At 47.1% G+C, this 20,561-nt stretch overlaps 1 protein-coding gene across 3 annotated transcripts in view; it reads left to right on the forward strand.

The window, feature by feature from the left end:
• Window positions 1-20,561, forward strand: part of cntn5 (contactin 5) — a 266,463-nt gene that overhangs the window by 138,411 nt on the left and 107,491 nt on the right. For 2 of the 3 annotated variants that reach the window (XM_060923112.1, XM_060923113.1), the window contains exon 6: window positions 2,733-2,828. The exons of the other annotated variant lie outside the window; for it this stretch is intronic. In XM_060923112.1, the coding sequence (XP_060779095.1) occupies window positions 2,733-2,828 (96 nt within the window). The remainder of the gene's footprint in view (window positions 1-2,732; window positions 2,829-20,561) is intronic. 3 annotated transcript variants of the gene reach the window in all.

Here is a 20,561-nt window from a genome sequence, read left to right on the forward strand (position 1 = left end):
TTAACAGTTGGTTGAGAGAAATGGCTAGATCTATGAGGGAGTTGAGAGAGAGGTTCTCATCTCTACAGGTCAATTCGCTGATGATTTCAGGACGTAAACCTTGGCGAAAGACTGCTTTCAGGGCTGGGTCGTTCCATCCACTGGTGGCTGCTAGCGTCCTGAAGTCCAGTGCATATTCGGCGACATTACTATTGCCTTGAGAACTGGCGAGTAGGTTCTCTCCAACCTCTATCCCCTCAGGTTCGTGGTTAAACACTCTCTTGAATAGAGAAAGGAACTGTTTGTAAGACTTAGTTTGCTCACCACCCTTGTTCCAGATAGCAGTAGCCCAGCAAAGCGCTTTGCCAGTGAGAAAAGACAGAAACTTAGCAATTTTATGTTCATCTGATAAGTTTGGCATGGTGGCAAAATACATAGAACACTGCAATAAAAAACCTTTACACGCGATGGCGTCTCCAGTGAACTTCTCTGGAGTGGGGGGTTGCAACGCCGGGCTAGGAGGAGACTCGGGGCATGCTAGAAGGGCCCACGACATCACAGTTGTGAGCTGTGTCATCCGGGTGTTGAGATCGGCGAGCATCTATTGATTTTCTCCTAGCAAAACGCCCCTGTGCGTTGAGAGCAGTCTGTTTAGAATCCTCCGCTACATCCATATTGGCGAAGTATCCTGTGAGAATGCAGGAACTTACAGATGTATGCATGGAGAAAGACAGATTGCAGAAAGGCAACAAAGCCAAATCGAGGGACTGGAATCAGTGTCAGTAAACTAGCGAGGGTCAGGCGATCGGCAAACAACGTAACGTAGGAATGACAAAGAGCGAGAAACAAGAAGAAAGTAGCAAGGGTCAGAAAGCAAGAGGCAGTCAGAAAGATACAAGGCTTGTTATGAACTGAACAAGCAGGACAATACTTTGCAGTGGTGTGTTTGAGAAGGGAGCTTAAATAGAGGGACAGGTGACTGAGGAGACAGAGGGTGCTGTGTGTTCTGGGAGTTGTAGTCCGGAGTGTCCATGTTTGTAGTTTGCTCCTTCTCAGTGGGTTTACTGACATTGTTGATGTGAATGTGTTTAGTAAAAGCCACCATCTGTTCGCCATTTTGTCACAGACTCCTGCTGTTACATCACCTCAGTGCAGAATTAAAATATCTTCACATTACTGTGGAAGATCAAATGCCACCCACAGACGTGGAAATCATGTGAAAAGTGCAACACATACATCTCCTGCTCTCGCTGTCAGCTCACACAATGCTCAGATTAATGACCTTCACATCTGTTAGCTGGAAAGCAGAGAATAAACCTTTCTTCTTTCTTTTCTTTTCTTTTTTTTAGCTTCAGCACTGTGTGTGTGTGTGTGTGTGTGGTGTTAAGGAGATATCCGTGTTGTGTTTGATCTTCAGCAGAGTGAATGTGTGACTCTTGTGAATTTGGATGAAGTGAAACAGCTGAAAGAAATTTCACTTGTAGACATTCAGGTGTTTAACATTTTCCTTTCCTCTGTGTGAACACCTGAAGTGTGTTTTACATGAACAGGGTCACAACTGACCTTCACACACACTTTACTGACCGACTGGAACTGAGTGCTGAAGGATTCAGTGTTTATATGAACATTCACATGTTCCATCATTAATCTGAAACGTTCCTGTCTGTAGCACTGACACTTTATTTCCTCTGATTATCTGGACCTGGGTCTGATGAGTGATATATATTTGATCAGATGATGTATATCAAATCTAACCACCACCACTCCAAATGGATTTATTTCTGTGATTAGTGTTCAGCGTTTAGATCAGTGGGATAACTGCTGCTCTCGTATTGATCAGGAAGAGAGGATAAATATCGATCAAATCTGAGATCAGTCAGTGATTGATGAATGAGAAATGATACGGAGGCCTGCTGAGGACATTACACATCTGTTTATATGCACAAAATAAAAGTGGAAATGATCTACTACAGTGAGCTCGAAAAGATAAAATATATGCGCAATCTCTCTCTCTCTCTCTCTGTGGTATACGTAATTAGTGATTAGTGTGTATCAGTGATGTGTCTCATGAGAAATCTTCAAGGTAAAGACAAAAGTTTCATCAACTCAGGCTGCATCCAAGAATGTTTGTTTGTTTGTTTGTTTGTTTGTTTGTTTGTTTGTTTGTTTGTTTAAATTTATACACACTTGTTAATATGCAGCACATCTCAGAATGCCACAGTCAGATTTTCTTATTTAATAATAATAATTTAAAAAAATGAGAGCTAAAAATGATGAAGAGAACAGCATTCAGAGTCAGGGCCAGTTTTCTCAAAGTGAATGATCATATTACATCTCAGAGAGAGAGAGAGAGAGAGAGAGAGAGAGAGAGAGATTTGCTTACACATATCATCACTAAAATTATCTGATGAAAAAATGAATTACCTCAAAATTCCTGAGCTAGCATTTGAGGATCTGTGAAGGTGTTAATGGCTTTGGGTGGTGTTTAGCTGCTTTAACCACTCAGTCCTCACTGGAGGTCGGCTTCAGAACCCGGTTCCCCTCAGAGCCGAGCTGCTGCTGAGGACATGAGCAGTAAATCTGAGCAGGTCTCTGGCAGTGTCACGTTCTCCTGTACACAGCACTCAGCCTTTAATCTGCAGGTCAGCTTCATCCTCTGAACCACAGCCAGTCCTGTCATTCTAATGCTCTGTGTGTGTGTGTGTGTGTGTGTGTGTGTGTGTGTGTGTGTGTGTGTGTGTGTGTGTTCACAGATCTCAGTCCTTTCAGTGGGCGAGCGAGAGGAGGTGTGTCTGTCAGAGAAGGTCAGGGAGTAGTTCTAATGTGTATGCCTCCTCCTCATTCACCTGGTAAGCTCTCGGTCTCACTCTCTCTGCCCAAACTGTTTTACTGTCTGTCTCACTCTCTACCCAAACTGTCTTACTGTCTCACAGTTGAATTGATATTTATTGAATTCTATGCAGATCAGGTATGACACAGCAAAGCAACAAGTCCAAATGATTTGTCTCCAGTGATTCCTCAGAACAATCCTACAGTGTGATCAAAACACATCTGGGACAAAGTTCAGGAAAACCATCAGTCAGAATATTTTAAAAACTCCCAAACGTTGAACATCCCACAAATCTGTTCTTAAAAATGTAAAGAGTAGGACACAATCACAACTAATGGAGATCATCCATCAAAAGTCAGTAAGGGAGTAAGGAGGGGATTAGAAAGACCCAAGAGGACAGGATGACTCTGAACATGATGCTCCCACCACCATGCTTCACTGTGAGGATGGTATTCTCAGGGGGAAGAGCAGTGTTGGGTTTCAGAGAACTAATTTAGTGGATTCACAGCAACAGGGATGAAACTGATTTAATCGCCACTTTTCTTATTTGTAAATAATTATGCCAACTATGTTAATTAACGGCGGCATGGTGGTGTAGTGGTTAGCACTGTCGCCTCACAGCAAGAAGGTCCGGGTTCGAGCCCCGTGGCCGGCGAGGGCCTTTCTGTGTGGAGTTTGCATGTTCTCCCCGTGTCCGCGTGGGTTTCCTCCGGGTGCTCCGGTTTCCCCCACAGTCCAAAGACATGCAGGTTAGGTTAACTGGTGACTCTAAATTGAGCGTAGGTGTGAATGTGAGTGTGAATGGTTGTCTGTGTCTATGTGTCAGCCCTGTGATGACCTGGCGACTTGTCCAGGGTGAACCCCGCCTTTCACCCGTAGTCAGCTGGGATAGGATCCAGCTCGCCTGCGACCCTGTAGAACAGGATAAAGCGGCTACAGATAATGAGATGAGATGAGATGTTAATTAACCCCGACACAAACTCCACCCCCTTTCTTAAATATTACAGAATGTTTGATTCTGATTCATGGCATAAAATCCCAATTAACTCCATTTCAGCTCCAGGTAATAACTCTCTGTGCCCGCGCTGGGTTTTGTTATGATTGCAGAGTGATAAGGTCAGCGTTGCTCAGGTGGCAAATGAGCATGTTCTGTGCTGATGGAGTGCTGAGGAACAGTGTTATCATTATTGGAGGACAACGGAGGGAAATAAGAAAAATAGTCCTGCTGAATTCTCTCTCCTTCAGCCATGTGAGCTGTAAATTTCTGCCCATGTGCTGACACAGTTTCATCAGCGTCCCTGTCTCTGAGACATATTTATGTTTGGCAGGTCATGTGGGCAAGCCTTTCTCTCCGAGGGCAGTCCTGCTCAGAGCATCATCCCATCATTATCAGCCGATATTTTATTACCCTGACACTCCCAACACTAAAGTGTGATGGATTTTCAGAGTCTGGAGGAGAATGTGTGTGTCACTCTGAATGTGAGACCAGGACGTGCCATCAGCAGTCACTAACATTCAGTTACAGGAGCTAGCAGGTTTGCTTGTTAACCGAGCCATCTCCACCCGGTTGATAGGACATGTTTGGCATGAATCTTCAGCGTCAGGGACTCAAATTTACTGAATCATTAGGAATGAAACAGATTTTCACACAGATAATTATCTCTCACAGCAGGAGAGCTCTGTTTGTGCACGAGCATATCTCAGACTCTCCGTCTAATATTCTTCTCTAATGGATCATCACGTGTGCAGCTTCTTGTTCTTCTGCTTGACCTTAAATCATCTGCAGCTCTGTTTTATCATCAGCACTATCACAATCATCTTCATCACGATCATCTCTGCTCCACTGCTGTTCATCATATGACCAAGGCATAGAGCTGAACATTTCTCTGCCTCTGAAGGTGAAAGCTTTCAACATGATGGACGTTTTCTTCACCGCAGCACTACAGGACATGCCAAGTTTCCTGGGTCACTTCCTGTCCAGGCAAAAATGTCATTCCTAGAGTTAAAAGAAAAATAAACAAATAAATAAATGAGAATAAAAACCAGCTGATCGTTTATTAAAACCAGGTCATTTAACCAGTTTCTTTCAATATTTATTTGATGTAAATCACTGATGTGAAGATATTGACAATTGACAAATTGACATTTGTCAATTCCCTTAATGCTACACACTGAAAATGCCTCGACTGATTTATCTTCTGACCAGAGAGAGACAGACAGACAGAGAGAGATGGACAGAGAGAAAGAGAGACAGAGAGAGATGGACAGAGAGAAAGAGAGACAGAGAGAGATGGACAGAGAGAAAGAGAGACAGAGAGAGATGGACAGAGAGAAAGAGAGACAGAGAGAGATGGACAGAGAGACAGAGAGAGAGAGAGAGATGGACAGAGAGACAGAGAGAGAGAGAGAAACTAAGTGTGTTTTCAATCATTATTTGTCACAAATGAATTGTTAGTCCAGTACGTATGGAATAAAACCCTCAGTGTAGTGCTGTTATAGAAAAATAATCAATGATTGGGTGGTGTGATGAAGTGGAATTACTGTTGCCCCGCTGAAGATTATTTTCCTCTGACAGGTTTTTTTTATCCATTTATAGTTACATAATGTGAATTTTGCGTGTCCCTGTGAATGAGCTGTTGCTATAGAAACAATAAACTATTCGGACGAGTGCATTAATATAAACCTGCGATTGGCAGCTGCACTACTGTCAGAGCTGCTGTTATAGAAAACTAAACAACACCTTTCAGAATAAGCTAGAATTCAGCAGCATTGTGGTGTACAATTATAATATTTATAAAGTTGGTCCATTCTTTGTGTTCAGGTTTGATCTGTTCGGTCTCAGTGTTAGCTTCAGCAGCTAACCTTGTTGTTTGTAAATAACGTGTTGTTGTTCATGTGTTAGCTCAGATACTCATCATGCTCAGGACCCACTTCAGCTTTAAAAGGCCTGGGTTTCAAACGCAGATGTGTGTTTATAGTTAGCATTCTTCTTATGCATGGAGTTAGAAATTAAATTTGTAGGTGGAATTGGGATTAATTAAATTATAAATTATGTAATAATTGATAATTGAATTAATCAATTTATAATTAAAGATCAGTCTCATAAAATCTTAAATTATTAATCTTAATATTCACCGTGAATGGTTACATTCAAGATTAATGGTAGCTCTGCATTAGATGGGAAACCCAGTTGTATACAAAAGCTAAATTTGAAGGAAAAAGGAGTTCTAAATAGTTGACCTTGTGAATAAACAACAGGAACAAGTAAAATGTAATTCAATTTGATTAGCTTTTATTTGTCTACTACTCACTAATAATAATCTCACAAAATACATTCAATGTCGGGCAAAGGTAATAACAAGGCACAACAATGGAACAATTACACCTGGGCCATAGGTTTGGGGCAGGAGAGAGGGGGAGAGAGAGAGAGAGATAGGAAAAGAGAATCCCTTGTGTGTGCGTGTGTGTGTGTGTGTGTGCGTGTGTGTGTGTGTGTGTGACTAGGGAAAGCCGATGCGTGCGTGTGTGTAGGTGTGTGTGTGTGTATCTGTGGGCAGATGCTAACGACTAGCCACTCTAGCAATGCTTAAGCAAAATGGCGGTCAATGCCTAGATGTCGTAAACTAGGTGATGTATCACAGGTAGCTCAATGAGGGAGGTACCAAAATGGCGTCGGGGAATATGGCACCTGCAGGCCTAGTCGAGAACACAAGCCTACCAGCTAGTGTATCACCCTGAGGTAGCTAGCAATGAGTTGCTAATGAGAATCTGGCCACGTTACAGCTGGATCCAAACACTGTGCTTAACAACAATTTCCAACAGACTATCTAGGCAAAGAACTCAACGCGAGGGAGAGCGAGAGAGAGAGAGAGAGAGAGGGGAAGAGTAATAGGTGTTGGATGGAGAGGACTAGGCCTTGTAGTGGTCCAGCCTCGGGGCTTAAAATAACAAACTTGTCGCCGCGCTGCTAATCAGATAGGGAAGCTAGCAATGGAGTTAAGGAAAGACATAAACATGCAAGATACCCTGTTTAACAAGTTCAAAGAAAAACAGAACCAAAACAAACAATAAAAGACACCTTCCGTGTTTGAGCGGGTATGCTAAACAGCTCAAAGCTTAAACATGACCCTAACAACCATCTGAATAAGCTACAAATTACTAAAATTTGCCCAAGTGCCTACTCAATGCGATGGAAGTTCGTTCTCCGATGTCCGCGCTGAGGGTCGCGGTCCGAGGAGAGGAGGTTAGCGGCGAGTTGCGTCCAACCGCGGCTAAACGAAGCAGGGAGATGGAGGCCTAGCTGGTCCACGGTGCTTCGGGAGAAACCTCCGGTGATGCGTCGACGAGAAAAAGGCTGAGAGGAGCGAAGCTGTCCGCAAATGCCTCTTAGCGTGGAAAACTACTTAACTGTAGTTAAACTTTGCAAAGGTTTAGAATCAAAACCACTACATCACTGAAACCTAGCGGGTCGTTCAAAAGTTCAGCCGAAACTAATTTGAACAGGCTGTTCTCAGACAATAGCGGTTAGTCTCAACACTGTAGCGAGCGTGCCTACAGTCCGTCTGACCACTCCAGTAGTCAGAACATGAGAGAGTGAATCGAGGCGCTCTCGATACAGTTAAAGCAGTTCCACTTTACGTCACATCCGGGTGGAGCGCGCAAGGAATTGTGGGATCATTATGGGGTGCTGGCAAGTTACCAACATTCCCCCCTTGGCCATAGGTGCTGAAAGGAGTGATACCCTATGGGCACATGGTGTTTAGTCCGCGACCCATGGTCCCTAGTAATCCACAACGGTAGTTCCACAATGAGGTAGTTCCACAATGAGGTAGTTCCAAGGGTCCTTTCTGTGAAAAGTCTTTCAGGCACAGTTCAACAGTTCAATACATTTCATACAGTCCATAAGATGCATAGGCACTTGGACATGAAAACAATTACACTATGGCTACTTAACTACCTTCTACATACAACATTTCACACAGCAAACAAAGAAATAATCAAAACTCCATAAAAGAAAATGGAAGAGAGGGGTTAGTTAGCGTGTTAGCAAGCCTACTCTTCAAGAAAGTTAGTGGAGGCCTTAGGCCTGATGGAGAATCGGACAATGCCACGATCTAATTTCTCAGGTGCGTAGATCGTTTTGTCCAGTTTGCGGTGTAGTGTCAGTATGTACCTATGTAGATTGATGGCTATGAAGACTGTGATAACCCAACCGCTAGCTAGAAATCCCAGCGCAATTCGGCTCATTAAAGATCCTTGATCAGACGAGGGGTTTGCGCGGTAATTCAAGAAAGTGGTAGCGATGCCAGTGGGCTTAAGATTGAATTGCACGGTTTTGGTCCCTTCCAGCAGTAGTTGTGCTTGGAGGGTGGAGTTTATCTCAAGTTCGTGACCTGGGAAGGCATCGGGCATTTCTATCTCAGTCTCATACTGGTCAGCGCTAAGGTGATGGAGGGTGATGTCACCCACGTGAACAGTGGCTCCTAGTGGGACACTTAGGAGAGAGGTTTCGTTAGGGATCTTCATTCTAGTGGCAGTGTTATGTTGATCATATGATATCAGAATCTCAGTTTGGGGAGTGTTGATTAGCCACCGATTACCAGCTCTTTCTACTCTAGTTCCTATTCCTTCATCTTTAATGGACAATTTGCCTGCACACTTCTGATCGGGGACTTTTGTCAATCCACAGAGACGGTCTGTGGTGTCTCGGATAAAGGGATTGCTGGGGCAGACCCAGTGGATATCTTTGGTAGAGGTGCACACGTCTAAGTTAGGGATGAGGTAGATAGAGGGGTTGTCATCGTGATAGGCTATGGTGGGAGGTGTCTGCAAACGTACGTGTACGTCATTGCTCAAGAAACCTACATTAAGGACAGATTTGATTCTGTATATGTTTTGCTGTTCAATAACGGGGAGATTGAGGATGAAGCCTATTTCTAGGTTTTGAGGGTTCACAAAAAATGGGAATAGCACTGCCAAGACTATAAGCCAGATGAATCTGTGATGAGTAAACGTTAGTCGTGGTAGTAGATTGGAGTATGCTGTCAACCATGCTGAGGGGTATCAAATATGGTGGGATTTTACCTCCACCCAGGGTGCTGAGAGAGCTACTTACTTCTCTCATCAGGTCCTGCATTAGGTCTCGGATTACTCGGACGTACTTGACTTCGCTTCTCATGATTGTCGCTAGCCTGTCTACAGCATGCACTGTGTTCTTGATTAATGTAGAATGCATGTTAACGGTTAGTATGGTTCCCTGCAGGGTTTTGCCTAGGTCCTGCAGCTCCTCCTGTTGAGTTAGTAGTCTACCCTGGATTTCTGGCATTTCTTCCTTAAGAATGTTCATTTCTCGTTTGACCGCGGTCAGGCTAACGGTGTTAACGGCAGAGAGGCCCATTGAGAACAGAGAGCCGATGGCGGATGCAGCAGTAAGTAGTCCTCCGAGGAACTGTTTAGGGCGTGTTTTGCTGCTGAGTTCCTCCTCAGTGACTATGAACTTCTGTAACTGTTCGAGCATGTGAACTGTGGTACGCTTGGCGTGTTCGATGTTGGACCCAATCTCGGAGTTAGGCCCGGTTTCGAGGTTTGTTTGTGTGGGCGACCTAAAATGCTTACGGTACACGTCCCAAGGATCGAGGCGGGTGTACACGCGCTGGGTGTGGACGCGGCAATTGGTGAGAAGCAGTTCTGGGGCATCTTGGAGAACAATGCCGCTCGGCGGACCTGGTTCCACTATGTTGCCAGCCAGTGTGGTCTGCAGGACTAGGAAGATGCCGAGGATCCAGAGAGGGGCCATTCTGCAACATACAGGAGTTTGTTATTCTGATTTGAGTGGTAACAGGGGTGGTTACTTATAGATGCACGCTTATGGATTGAGAGGCATGCAACTAAGTTGGGCAGGCTATAACTTATTGTTTGTCCACCCCCCTATGGAGTGTGGACTGCTCAAAGAGCTTTATTTGGTTGCTATGGACCCATCTATACGAAGGCGCCTGGCTGGGCTTCGAAGTTTTGATGCGGTGGGCGACGGGGGACAGTTTACCGACGATTTCGAAAGGACCGGACCAACGGGGTAAGAATTTTCTGGCTACTCCTACCGGTTTGGTGAAATTGAAGTATAGGACTCTGTCGCCTACTTTGTACTCACGATGTGTCGCCTTTCTGTCGTAGTAAGCTTTCTGGCCTTTCGCACTCTTTTCGAGATGTTCCTGGGCCCACGCAAACGTGGCCTGCAAGTGGCGTTGCAAGTCGGTGATGTACTGGTGTGCGGTGTACGCAGTGGCAACGCTTACGTCCTCTGGTCGGTAGAGGAGGTGTAAGGGAAGAACCATTTCACGGCCAGTCATCATTTCGAACGGAGTGACTCCGGTGGTGCGGTGAGGAGTGGATCTAATGGCCATCAGCACCAGAGGGAGTTTGATGTCCCAATCTTTGCCATGGTGGCTGACATACTTGCAAAGCATGCTCACGATGGTTTGGTTGGTGCGTTCGACCTGACCAGAAGACTGAGGATGATATGCGATGTGGAATTTTGCCTCGACTCCAAGTATCTCCCACAACACTCTCATGACCTCTGCGGTGAAATGAGTACCTCGGTTGGTATCAATGGATAGGGGCAAGCCCCAATGGCTGAACACATGGTTCATAAGAAGGAGAGCGGTGGTCTCTGCGGTTTCGTTTGGGGCAGGTAAGCATTCCACCCACTTCGTGAACGTGCAAGTGACGGTCAGGAGGTACTTATTACCTCGAGCCGATTTCGGCACCGGTCCGACCCAGTCTATCTGGAGATTAGACCAGGGGAATGAGATGCCTTTGCTTTGCAGTGGGGCGCAGTTCAACGGTTGGGCTGGTCGGAATTGGCAGCAAATCAAGCACCCTTTGACATACTCGGTAACGTCCTGAATCATGAAGGGCCAATAGACAATCTTTTGGAGTGCCTGGTAGGTCGCCTGAGCATTCCTATGGCCCCCGCACGGGTTGTCGTGAGCGTACTGCAACATGACCCCCCTATGATCTGTGGGCATGACCCACCGGGGAGGTCCCTGGTTGCGTGGTGTGTACACCAGGAGTCCTTTCTCGAGTTTTAAGCCGTTTTTGAGATTGTGAAGGTGATTTAAGTCTCGGGACTGTTGCAACTCTTGTGGGGAAATTGGGAACGCCACGGGGTCCGCAAGGAACTTACGGATTTGGTGGATCACGGGATCCCTTTCCTGCACAGACACCAGGTCGGCGTCCTGGGGCAGTCGGCCGAGTTGCACTGTTCCTGCTTGGGGTACTGAGTCAGTTTGACCTGCTCTAGCCTGTCGGCGAGTAATCGCGGTTACGTTATGGCGTGGCGTCTCGGGAAGCCATGACGGCTGGAATTCCCAAAGGGGGCCGTCTACGGCTCCCGCTTTGGTGAGGCCATCTGCCTCATTGTTACCGACTTTGTCAGGTCCTGGGACTTGAGAATGTCCCTTCACCTTCTTCCAGTAGACGCACATTCCCTGTTCGGTTACGAGTCGATCGCATGCTAGGAAGAGTTTGGAGTGTTTCACTTCCTTGCCCCTTGCGTTTTTCATGTCCTTCACCTTCCACGAGGGAAAGTGTGAGACGAAGCTATGCCTGGCATAGTTTGAATCAGAGCAGAGAACTAACTGCTTGATGTTCTCACGGGTAGCTTGTTGCAGGACGATGAGCACGGCTGCTACCTCCGCATATTGGCTAGTCTTAGCCCCGAGTCGGTGTTGGTATTTCCCTTGTACAGGGCCGTTCACCCATACGATACCGACACCGGCTTGGACTTTGCGTTCATGATGGAATGAGCATCCATCTATGTAAGCGGTGGGGAGGTCTTTGCAGACGTTCTCGTCATAGTAGTGGTGGTCGGAGGGGAGAGCAGGTACGGTTGTTAGTTCGGTTTGATCCGGACTATTCTCGCAGTCGCAATGTTGGCATTCCGCCAGGCCTCGGCCAAGCGCCATCTTGTGGTTCTGGGTGTACTTCACCTCGACGTCGTAGCCCTGTAATGCCATCATCCAAGCTGCGATGCGACTGTTCGAAACTCTTCCCTCTCTCAGCCTCTGGCTGTTCAAGAATGAGACCGGTTGATGATTGGTCTCTATCACCACCTTCTGGCCACCAATGTAACTGCGAAAGTGTTCAACAGCCCAGACCGTGGCCAGCAGGGCTTTTTCGTAGTCTGAAAATTTCAACTCCACAGCACTGAGGGGCCGACTGGCGTATGCTACGACACGGCGATCTTTGTCATGCTGCTGTGACAGTGCGGCGCTCAGGCAGTGGGTGGAGAAACTAGCCTCCAAAAAGAACGATTTGTCTTTGTCGGGATATGCGAGGCAGGGAGCGGAGCAGAGCTTCTGCTTCATGCTCTTGAACGCGAGTTCTTGAGGGTCACTCCACTGGAAGGGTTTATCCTTTCGGAGGAGCTCGGTGAGTGGGCTTGCTATCTCCGCGTAGTCCTCGATGAACTGTCGGGAGTAGTTGCAGACCCCTAAGAAGCTCCTGAGTTCGGGTACGTTGGATGGGGCTTTGATGTCTTGGATAGCCCACACCCTCCCCGACTGGGGTTCAATGCCATCTGGCCCGATGCACAGCCCAACGTATTCGACTTTGGTGCGACACCACTGCCCTTTGGTGACAGAGAGCTTCGCTCCTGCTCTGGACAGCTGAGACAGAATGTGGCGTATCTCTTCGAGGTGTGCATCAAAAGTCTGTGACCTAATGAGGATGTCATCGACATAGATCAAGTTGCCACGAGCTGCGGCATCGCTCATTGCCTTATGCAAGAAGATGTTGAATTCAGCGGGGGAGTTCGCGTAGCCGAACGGACATCGGTTGAAAGTTAGCTGGTGGTTCCCAAAGGAAAAGGCCAGCTTGTGCTGGTCAGCTGGATCCACGCGCATGGTCCAGAATCCACTCACCACATCGGCGGTGGAGAAGAACTTTGCACCCTTCACCTTGGCAAGTTCTTGATCCAGATGGATCATGGGCCATCTTGACAAGGGCACTTGCTTGTTCAGCTGCCTATAGTCAATGGTGAGGTGCCACTTGCCGTTCGGTTTCAGCACCGGCCACAAGGGGGAGTTGTAAATCGAGTTACACTCGCGAATGATCTGCTTTTCCAGCAGAGTGTCCAGTGTTTCTTGTATTGAGTCGTATGCGGCTAACAGGATTTTCTATTGCCGCACGAACGTCGGTGGAGCGTTCGGATCTGTTGGGATTCGGACGGTGTGGATGTCTGTGACTCCGCAGTCATTGGAATCTTGCACCCAGATCGCCTTGAAGTTGTAGAACAGTTCACGGAGCTGTCGTCTCTGGGCGTCCGTGGTCAGGCTGTCAGCTTTCACCAGCTGTTGTTGAACTTCTTGTTCGAAGCCTGGGTACGGTTCACCTAAAGCTGAATCAACGACCTCAGTTGCAGGGGTGACATTGCTCAATTGCGTGGCAAGAGCGTACACCAGCATGTGTTTTGGGGTGTCAGTTTTGGTCATGACTATGCGCTCATCGCGAAGCATGTCGTGGGGTTCGATGCGGATCATGTGGAAAGGAAGAGTAACCCAGAGAGGTTCCACTGGATCAGAATGAGTGTCTGGCGTTGGCAGCTCACCAATGACTGGAATGGTGAGTTCAAAGTCATGGAATGCCTGGTCTATCAGAAGGCCTAAAGGCCGACGGGCGGGGATTGTGAGGGCGTCCCGCGTGGAGTTTTGAACCAGGAGGTAAGCAGAACGATGACTCACTTCAAGCAGCGGAGTCCCACACACGGCTAAGTCGAGCTCCATGAAGAATTTGAGAGGCTGGAAGAACGCCTGGGAGCTACGAAACTGTTGGTCTTTCATGATGACCAGCTTAAGAGGGGAACCAGCAGTCCTAGCGGGAATGACAACGTCGAATTCGCTAGCGACATGGCAGGCTTGGGGAATCGTTTGTCCTGACCGCATTTGTTCCGGGTCAGCTTGGAACGGGTGCTTAGCGGCGTTGGTTTGGGTCCAGATGACCCGGTTGACTAGGTCCAGCTGGGCTCCCAGTCTGACCAAGATGTCTGCCCCGATGACCAGTGAGTCAGGAAGTCTGGGGACGACACTCAAGAAATGAAGAAATTCTCTCTGACCGATGGCGAGCGACACGGCGCAGACGCCCGTGGCTTTGGTGGGGCTCTGTGGTTGTTTGGCTGACAGTAGCCGGTGGCTCTTCTGCACAAAGACAGGGGAAGGAGTGCTCTGACGCACTATGTCGAACCACGTTTGGCTGATGGCTGACTTCTCTGACCAAAGCGCTAACCTGACACCCGGTGCCGTGACGCCGTTGATGGTAATGTTGCCAGATATCCAGGGGTAGTACCTGGTTGGGGCAGATTCGCCAAGAAAGCAAAGGAAAGACGGGTGGCCATCGAGCGCGTTGTGGTTGAGAAGAGTGTCGGTTGAGTTTGGTGCTTCTTGACTCGGCTCAGGGTGGAGCGGAGTGGTCTCAAGGTTCTCGGGGAACTGCCCTGACTCAGCTATTGGTGGAGTAGCATCCGCGCTAACTTCATCGCAACGGGCTTGGTCATGATGACGAGGATCTGGGGTCTGTGGGGACGCGACCTGGGCCCACAGTTGCCCACGACGACAGTCAATAAGGGGCGCTAGCCTATCTAGTAGGTCTTGGCCAATGAGGAATGGTTCTACCCCAACAGAGCAGATGTAAGTGGGGTGAGTGATGAACATGCCCTGGAACGTGAGTTCCAACCATGCGATGGTTGTTACTGGGGCTTGATTCTGGGTGAAGCTAACCAAGTTGATGTCACAGCGTTCGGTTCTGATGAGTCTACCTTGTGCGCGCTGCGCATCAGAAACCTCTGCAAAGACTTTGGAACACATCAGGGTGATTTCCGACCCAGTATCCAAGAGAGCTTGGAGGGAAACGTTGCCTTCTACCACCACTGGGGTATAGATATGCTTGGCGTTGCCTTTCCTAACCAAATCTCCAAGAAACTGCATCAGGGGTGCATCCTGCGGGTCAGGCTTCACCACCAGAGGGGGTTGTTTCACCTCATCGCTGCCTATCGGGCAGGGGTCTTTTCCCCACCCCACGAGGTAGACACGTGGTGGTGGTGGGGATGGGTCCCGGCCTAGTCATGCTGATGGGTTGTCCCTGTCCTTGCTCGGCTTACCCTTCTTTTTCTTATCGCTCAGCAGTTGTTTAATCTGTGCTAGTTCGGCCCTCAGTTCTGCCATCCCAAGCGGCTCTTGGTTGGCTTGTTTAGCGGTAGATGGCTTAGGGCTCTGCTCCCTTTGAGAGGAGTTGCGATGGGGCCCTGACTGTCCGCTATTCTGAGATTTAGGGCCGTGACTGCCAGGTTTGCGGTTACCTTGCCCTTTGGTGTTGGGGCCCTGTTCCCCTTTGGCTCCAGCTTGTCGGCCTTTCCAGTTACCTTTGGGTTGACTCGACGTCTGGTGGCCGGGGTTTGGGTTCGCCAAAGGGGGTCTGCTGTTTGGGGCTTCACCCCCTTCTAGGCCTAAGGACTGACCTTCCTGCTTATGTAGGCTGAGGACTCTGGGATCGTCCTCGTGGCAGTCCGTGTGTTGGACGAATGTCTCCCACGTTAGTTGTGCGGTGCGACGCATTTCTCTCATAGTATGGGGGTGCTGGTGACACGCGAGTGTTACTTGGTTATGGATGCACGGGTGAAGGTTATGGAGGAAGAGGGACTTGAAGTTGCGATCTTCCTCTAGCCCGGGCTCGCTTCTGCCCTGAAAGTACGCCGCGCGGAGTCGACGGTAGTACTCGCGAGGGTGTTTGCTTCGTTTCTGTCTGATTTGAATGGCACCCATCGTCACAGCAGTCTCGTCCTCGTACAACGAGTATTCCTCTTTCAAGTACTTACGTATTTTCTTGTAGTTGTCGAGGACTGACTGTGGTAGGGTCTCAACGAATGCTCGTACGCCACTACCTAAAGTTTTCCAGACTAGTCTGGCCTTTTCACGCGACGTAGCCTCTGGCAGGTCCAGGAGGCTACATTTGATTTCCCGGAAATAATCATTAATGCTTCGGTGTCTATGATTTTCCGGCTCAAAACGCTCTATGTCTTTCGCAAGGATGTCGATTTGGCGGATCCTAGTATTGCGTTCTGTGACGAAGCGTTTTGATTTTGACCCATAGGGGTCCTCGCTGTCTTCGCTATTTGAGCTGCTCTCATATCGCCTATGTCTGCGTTTCGGCTTGTAGGCGGCCTCTCCGTCAGAGGAGTCTGAGGGTACGTAGCGCGGCGTTTTCTGCGTGCTAGAGGCTGCAGCGATATTGAAGCGCGAGGGGGTGTAGTGGGGAGTAAAGTAAAAACTCCCAGCGCCACGAGATGGCGATCGTGCGGCTTTCACGCGAGTTGAGCTTGGGTGCAGTGTCTGATCTACCGTTCTAAGCTCAGGTTCTTCCTCCTCCCGAGCGGAACTCTGTTCTTGGGAGGGTTTGGCCGATCCCTCATCTGAGCGACGTGCTTGTGTCACTTCTTCTCTGAGGCATTCTATTTCGCGCTTTAGTTCATCTTGTGTGGCTCTCATGCCCACGAGGCTACTCTCCGCGCTTTCTGCTCTCCTTTGAACTTCGGCCAGTTGTCGTTTTAGTGTTCTTTTCTCTTGTTCGATGGTCATACACACATGTTCCATTTCCTTATAGTAGATCATGAACAATTTGGGTAGCCCTTCTGGGAGAGTCATCGTACGCTCCTTAAGCTCCCTAACGGCTATGTGTATTTCATCAAAGCGAGCCTTTTGGTCCAGATCACAGAAGTAATTTCTCCTATCCTCCGGGACTTGGCCTAAATCGCCTACAACGTTGAAAAGAGAGAGGAGGGGCTCTTCTGACTCACTTGCTGGGGAATGCGACATTTTGTTCGAAATGTATTAATTAACTTAAAGGAAATTAATACTAGGTGTTGATTAGGTTAGAATTTAATTTAATCCAAGTTGCTAAATAATTGATTTGTGGTTTCTTAGCTACTTTGTTTTTCACTAATGTTTCACTTGTATTAATTAGCTCAATTAATAATATTAGTTAACAATAATGATTATTATTAATAATATTAATTAAGTACTTGGATTAGATATTACTCTAATGTACTAATCAATTAAACCGGTTTATTAGCTAACTGTGGTTGACAGCTGAATTTCAGTTCTGTGATTAAATCACTGTTAATGATTCACCATTAAAGTCACCTGTGTTATACCTTGGCAGTTGTCTTTGAGAATACAGCAGTTTACAAGTTATTGTTGAGAAATTCACAAGGTCATTAAACTATTCCTCACACGGGGCACCAATTTATGTAGGTGGAATTGGGATTAATTAAATTATAAATTATGTAATAATTGATAATTGAATTAATCAATTTATAATTAAAGATCAGTCTCATAAAATCTTAAATTATTAATCTTAATACTCACCGTGAATGGTTACATTCAAGATTAATGGTAGCCCTGCATTAGATGGGAAACCCAGTTGTATACAAAAGCTAAATTTGAAGGAAAAAGGAGTTCTAAATAGTTGACCTTGTGAATAAACAACAGGAACAAGTAAAATGTAATTCAATTTGATTAGCTTTTATTTGTCTACTACTCACTAATAATAATCTCACAAAATACATTCAATGTCGGGCAAAGGTAATAACAAGGCACAACAATGGAACAATTACACCTGGGCCATAGGTTTGGGGCAGGAGAGAGGGGGAGAGAGAGAGAAAGAGAGAGATAGGAAAAGAGAATCCCTTGTGTGTGTGTGTGTGTGTGTGTGTGTGTGTGTGTGTGTGTGTGTGTGTGTGTGTGTGTGTGTGTATCTGTGGGCAGATGCTAACGACTAGCCACTCTAGCAATGCTTAAGCAAAATGGCGGTCAATGCCTAGATGTCGTAAACTAGGTGATGTATCACAGGTAGCTCAATGAGGGAGGTACCAAAATGGCGTCAGGGAATATGGTGCCTGCAGGCCTAGTCGAGAACACAAGCCTACCAGCTAGTGTATCACCCTGAGGTAGCTAGCAATGAGTTGCTAATGAGAATCTGGCCACGTTACAGCTGGATCCAAACACTGTGCTTAACAACAATTTCCAACAGACTATCTAGGCAAAGAACTCAACGCGAGGGAGAGAGAGAGAGAGAGGGGAAGAGTAATAGGTGTTGGATGGAGAGGACTAGGCCTTGTAGTGGTCCAGCCTCGGGGCTTAAAATAACAAACTTGTCGCTGTGCTGCTAATCAGATAGGGAAGCTAGCAATGGAGTTAAGGAAAGACATAAACATGCAAGATACCCTGTTTAACAAGTTCAAAGAAAAACAGAACCAAAACAAGCAATAAAAGACACCTTCCGTGTTTGAGCGGGTATGCTAAACAGCTCAAAGCTTAAACATGACCCTAACAACCATCTGAATAAGCTACAAATTACTAAAATTTGCCCAAGTGCCTACTCAATGCGATGGAAGTTCGTTCTCCGATGTCCGCGCTGAGGGTCGCGGTCCGAGGAGAGGAGGTTAGCGTCGAGTTGCGTCCAACCGCGGCTAAACGAAGCAGGGAGATGGAGGCCTAGCTGGTCCACGGTGCTTCGGGAGAAACCTCCGGTGATGCGTCGACGAGAAAAAGGCTGAGAGGAGCGAAGCTGTCCGCAAATGCCTCTTAGCGTGGAAAACTACTTAACTGTAGTTAAACTTTGCAAAGGTTTAGAATCAAAACCACTACATCACTGAAACTTAGCGGGTCGTTCAAAAGTTCGGCCGAAACTAATTTGAACAGGCTGTTCTCAGACAATAGCGGTTAGTCTCAACACTGTAGCGAGCGTGCCTACAGTCCGTCTGACCACTCCAGTAGTCAGAACATGAGAGAGTGAATCGAGGCGCTCTCGATACAGTTAAAGCAGTTCCACTTTACGTCACATCCGGGTGGAGCATGCAAGGAATTGTGGGATCGTTATGGGGCGCTGGCAAGTTACCAACAAAATTAAAAACAACAGACTAATCCATCTCTCTCTCTCTCCCTCTCTCTCTCTCTCTCTCTCTCTCTCTCTCTGGCTGAGAATATAATCCATGTTTGTTTTGCATCAGTAAAGTGAAACGAGACGCACTGCATCAAAGAAATCCAGGTCAAGTTTGTTTGAATCCCTTTATTCTGTTTACCTGCTGTTGCTTTGGGCACGCTGACTTCCTGTCGCAGAGTGAAGGGCGAAATCCAGCTGAGTTCTTGTGCTTCTTTCATGTGGCTGGTGTTCAGCACAGTTTGGTGATTCGCAGGTTTTGTATGTGTGACTCGATGCGTATGTGTGTGACTCGATGTGTAGGTGTGTATGTGTGTGACTCGATGTGTAGGTGTGTATGTGTGTGACTCGATGTGTAGGTGTGTATGTGTGTGACTCGATGTGTAGGTGTGTATGTGTGTGACTCGATGTGTATGTGTGTGACTCGATGTGTAGGTGTGTATGTGTGTGACTCGATGTGTAGGTGTGTAGGTGTGTGACTTGATGTGTATGTGTGTGACTCGATGTGTAGGTGTGTATGTGTGTGACTCGATGTGTAGGTGTGTATGTGTGTGACTCGATGTGTAGGTGTGTATGTGTGTGACTCGATGCGTATGTGTGTGACTCGATGTGTAGGTGTGTATGTGTGTGACTCGATGTGTAGGTGTGTATGTGTGTGACTCGATGTGTATGTGTGTGACTCGATGTGTAGGTGTGTATGTGTGTGACTCGATGTGTAGTTGTGTATGTGTGTGACTCGATGTGTAGGTGTGTATGTGTGTGACTCGATGTGTAGGTGTGTAGGTGTGTGACTTGATGTGTATGTGTGTGACTCGATGTGTAGGTGTGTATGTGTGTGACTCGATGTGTAGGTGTGTATGTGTGTGACTCGATGTGTAGGTGTGTATGTGTGTGACTCGATGTGTATGTGTGTATGTGTGTGACTTGATGTGTATGTGTGTATGTGTGTGACTCGATGTGTAGGTGTGTATGTGTGTGACTCGATGTGTAGGTGTGTATGTGTGTGACTCGATGTGTAGGTGTGTATGTGTGTGACTTGATGTGTATGTGTGTATGTGTGTGACTCGATGTGTAGGTGTGTATGTGTGTGACTCGATGTGTAGGTGTGTATGTGTGTGACTCGATGTGTAGGTGTGTATGTGTGTGACTCGATGTGTAGGTGTGTATGTGTGTGACTCGATGTGTAGGTGTGTAGGTGTGTGACTTGATGTGTATGTGTGTGACTCGATGTGTAGGTGTGTATGTGTGTGACTCGATGTGTAGGTGTGTATGTGTGTGACTCGATGTGTAGGTGTGTATGTGTGTGACTCGATGCGTATGTGTGTGACTCGATGTGTAGGTGTGTATGTGTGTGACTCGATGTGTAGGTGTGTATGTGTGTGACTCGATGTGTATGTGTGTGACTCGATGTGTAGGTGTGTATGTGTGTGACTCGATGTGTAGGTGTGTATGTGTGTGACTCGATGTGTAGGTGTGTATGTGTGTGACTCGATGTGTAGGTGTGTATGTGTGTGACTTGATGTGTATGTGTGTGACTCGATGTGTAGGTGTGTATGTGTGTGACTCGATGTGTATGTGTGTGACTCGATGTGTAGGTGTGTATGTGTGTGACTCGATGTGTAGGTGTGTATGTGTGTGACTCGATGTGTAGGTGTGTATGTGTGTGACTCGATGTGTAGGTGTGTATGTGTGTGACTTGATGTGTATGTGTGTGACTCGATGTGTAGGTGTGTATGTGTGTGACTTGATGTGTATGTGTGTGACT

Source organism: Neoarius graeffei, chromosome 6 (genome assembly GCF_027579695.1).
Source record: "Neoarius graeffei isolate fNeoGra1 chromosome 6, fNeoGra1.pri, whole genome shotgun sequence".
In the NCBI taxonomy this organism is placed as follows: Eukaryota; Metazoa; Chordata; class Actinopteri; order Siluriformes; family Ariidae; genus Neoarius; species Neoarius graeffei.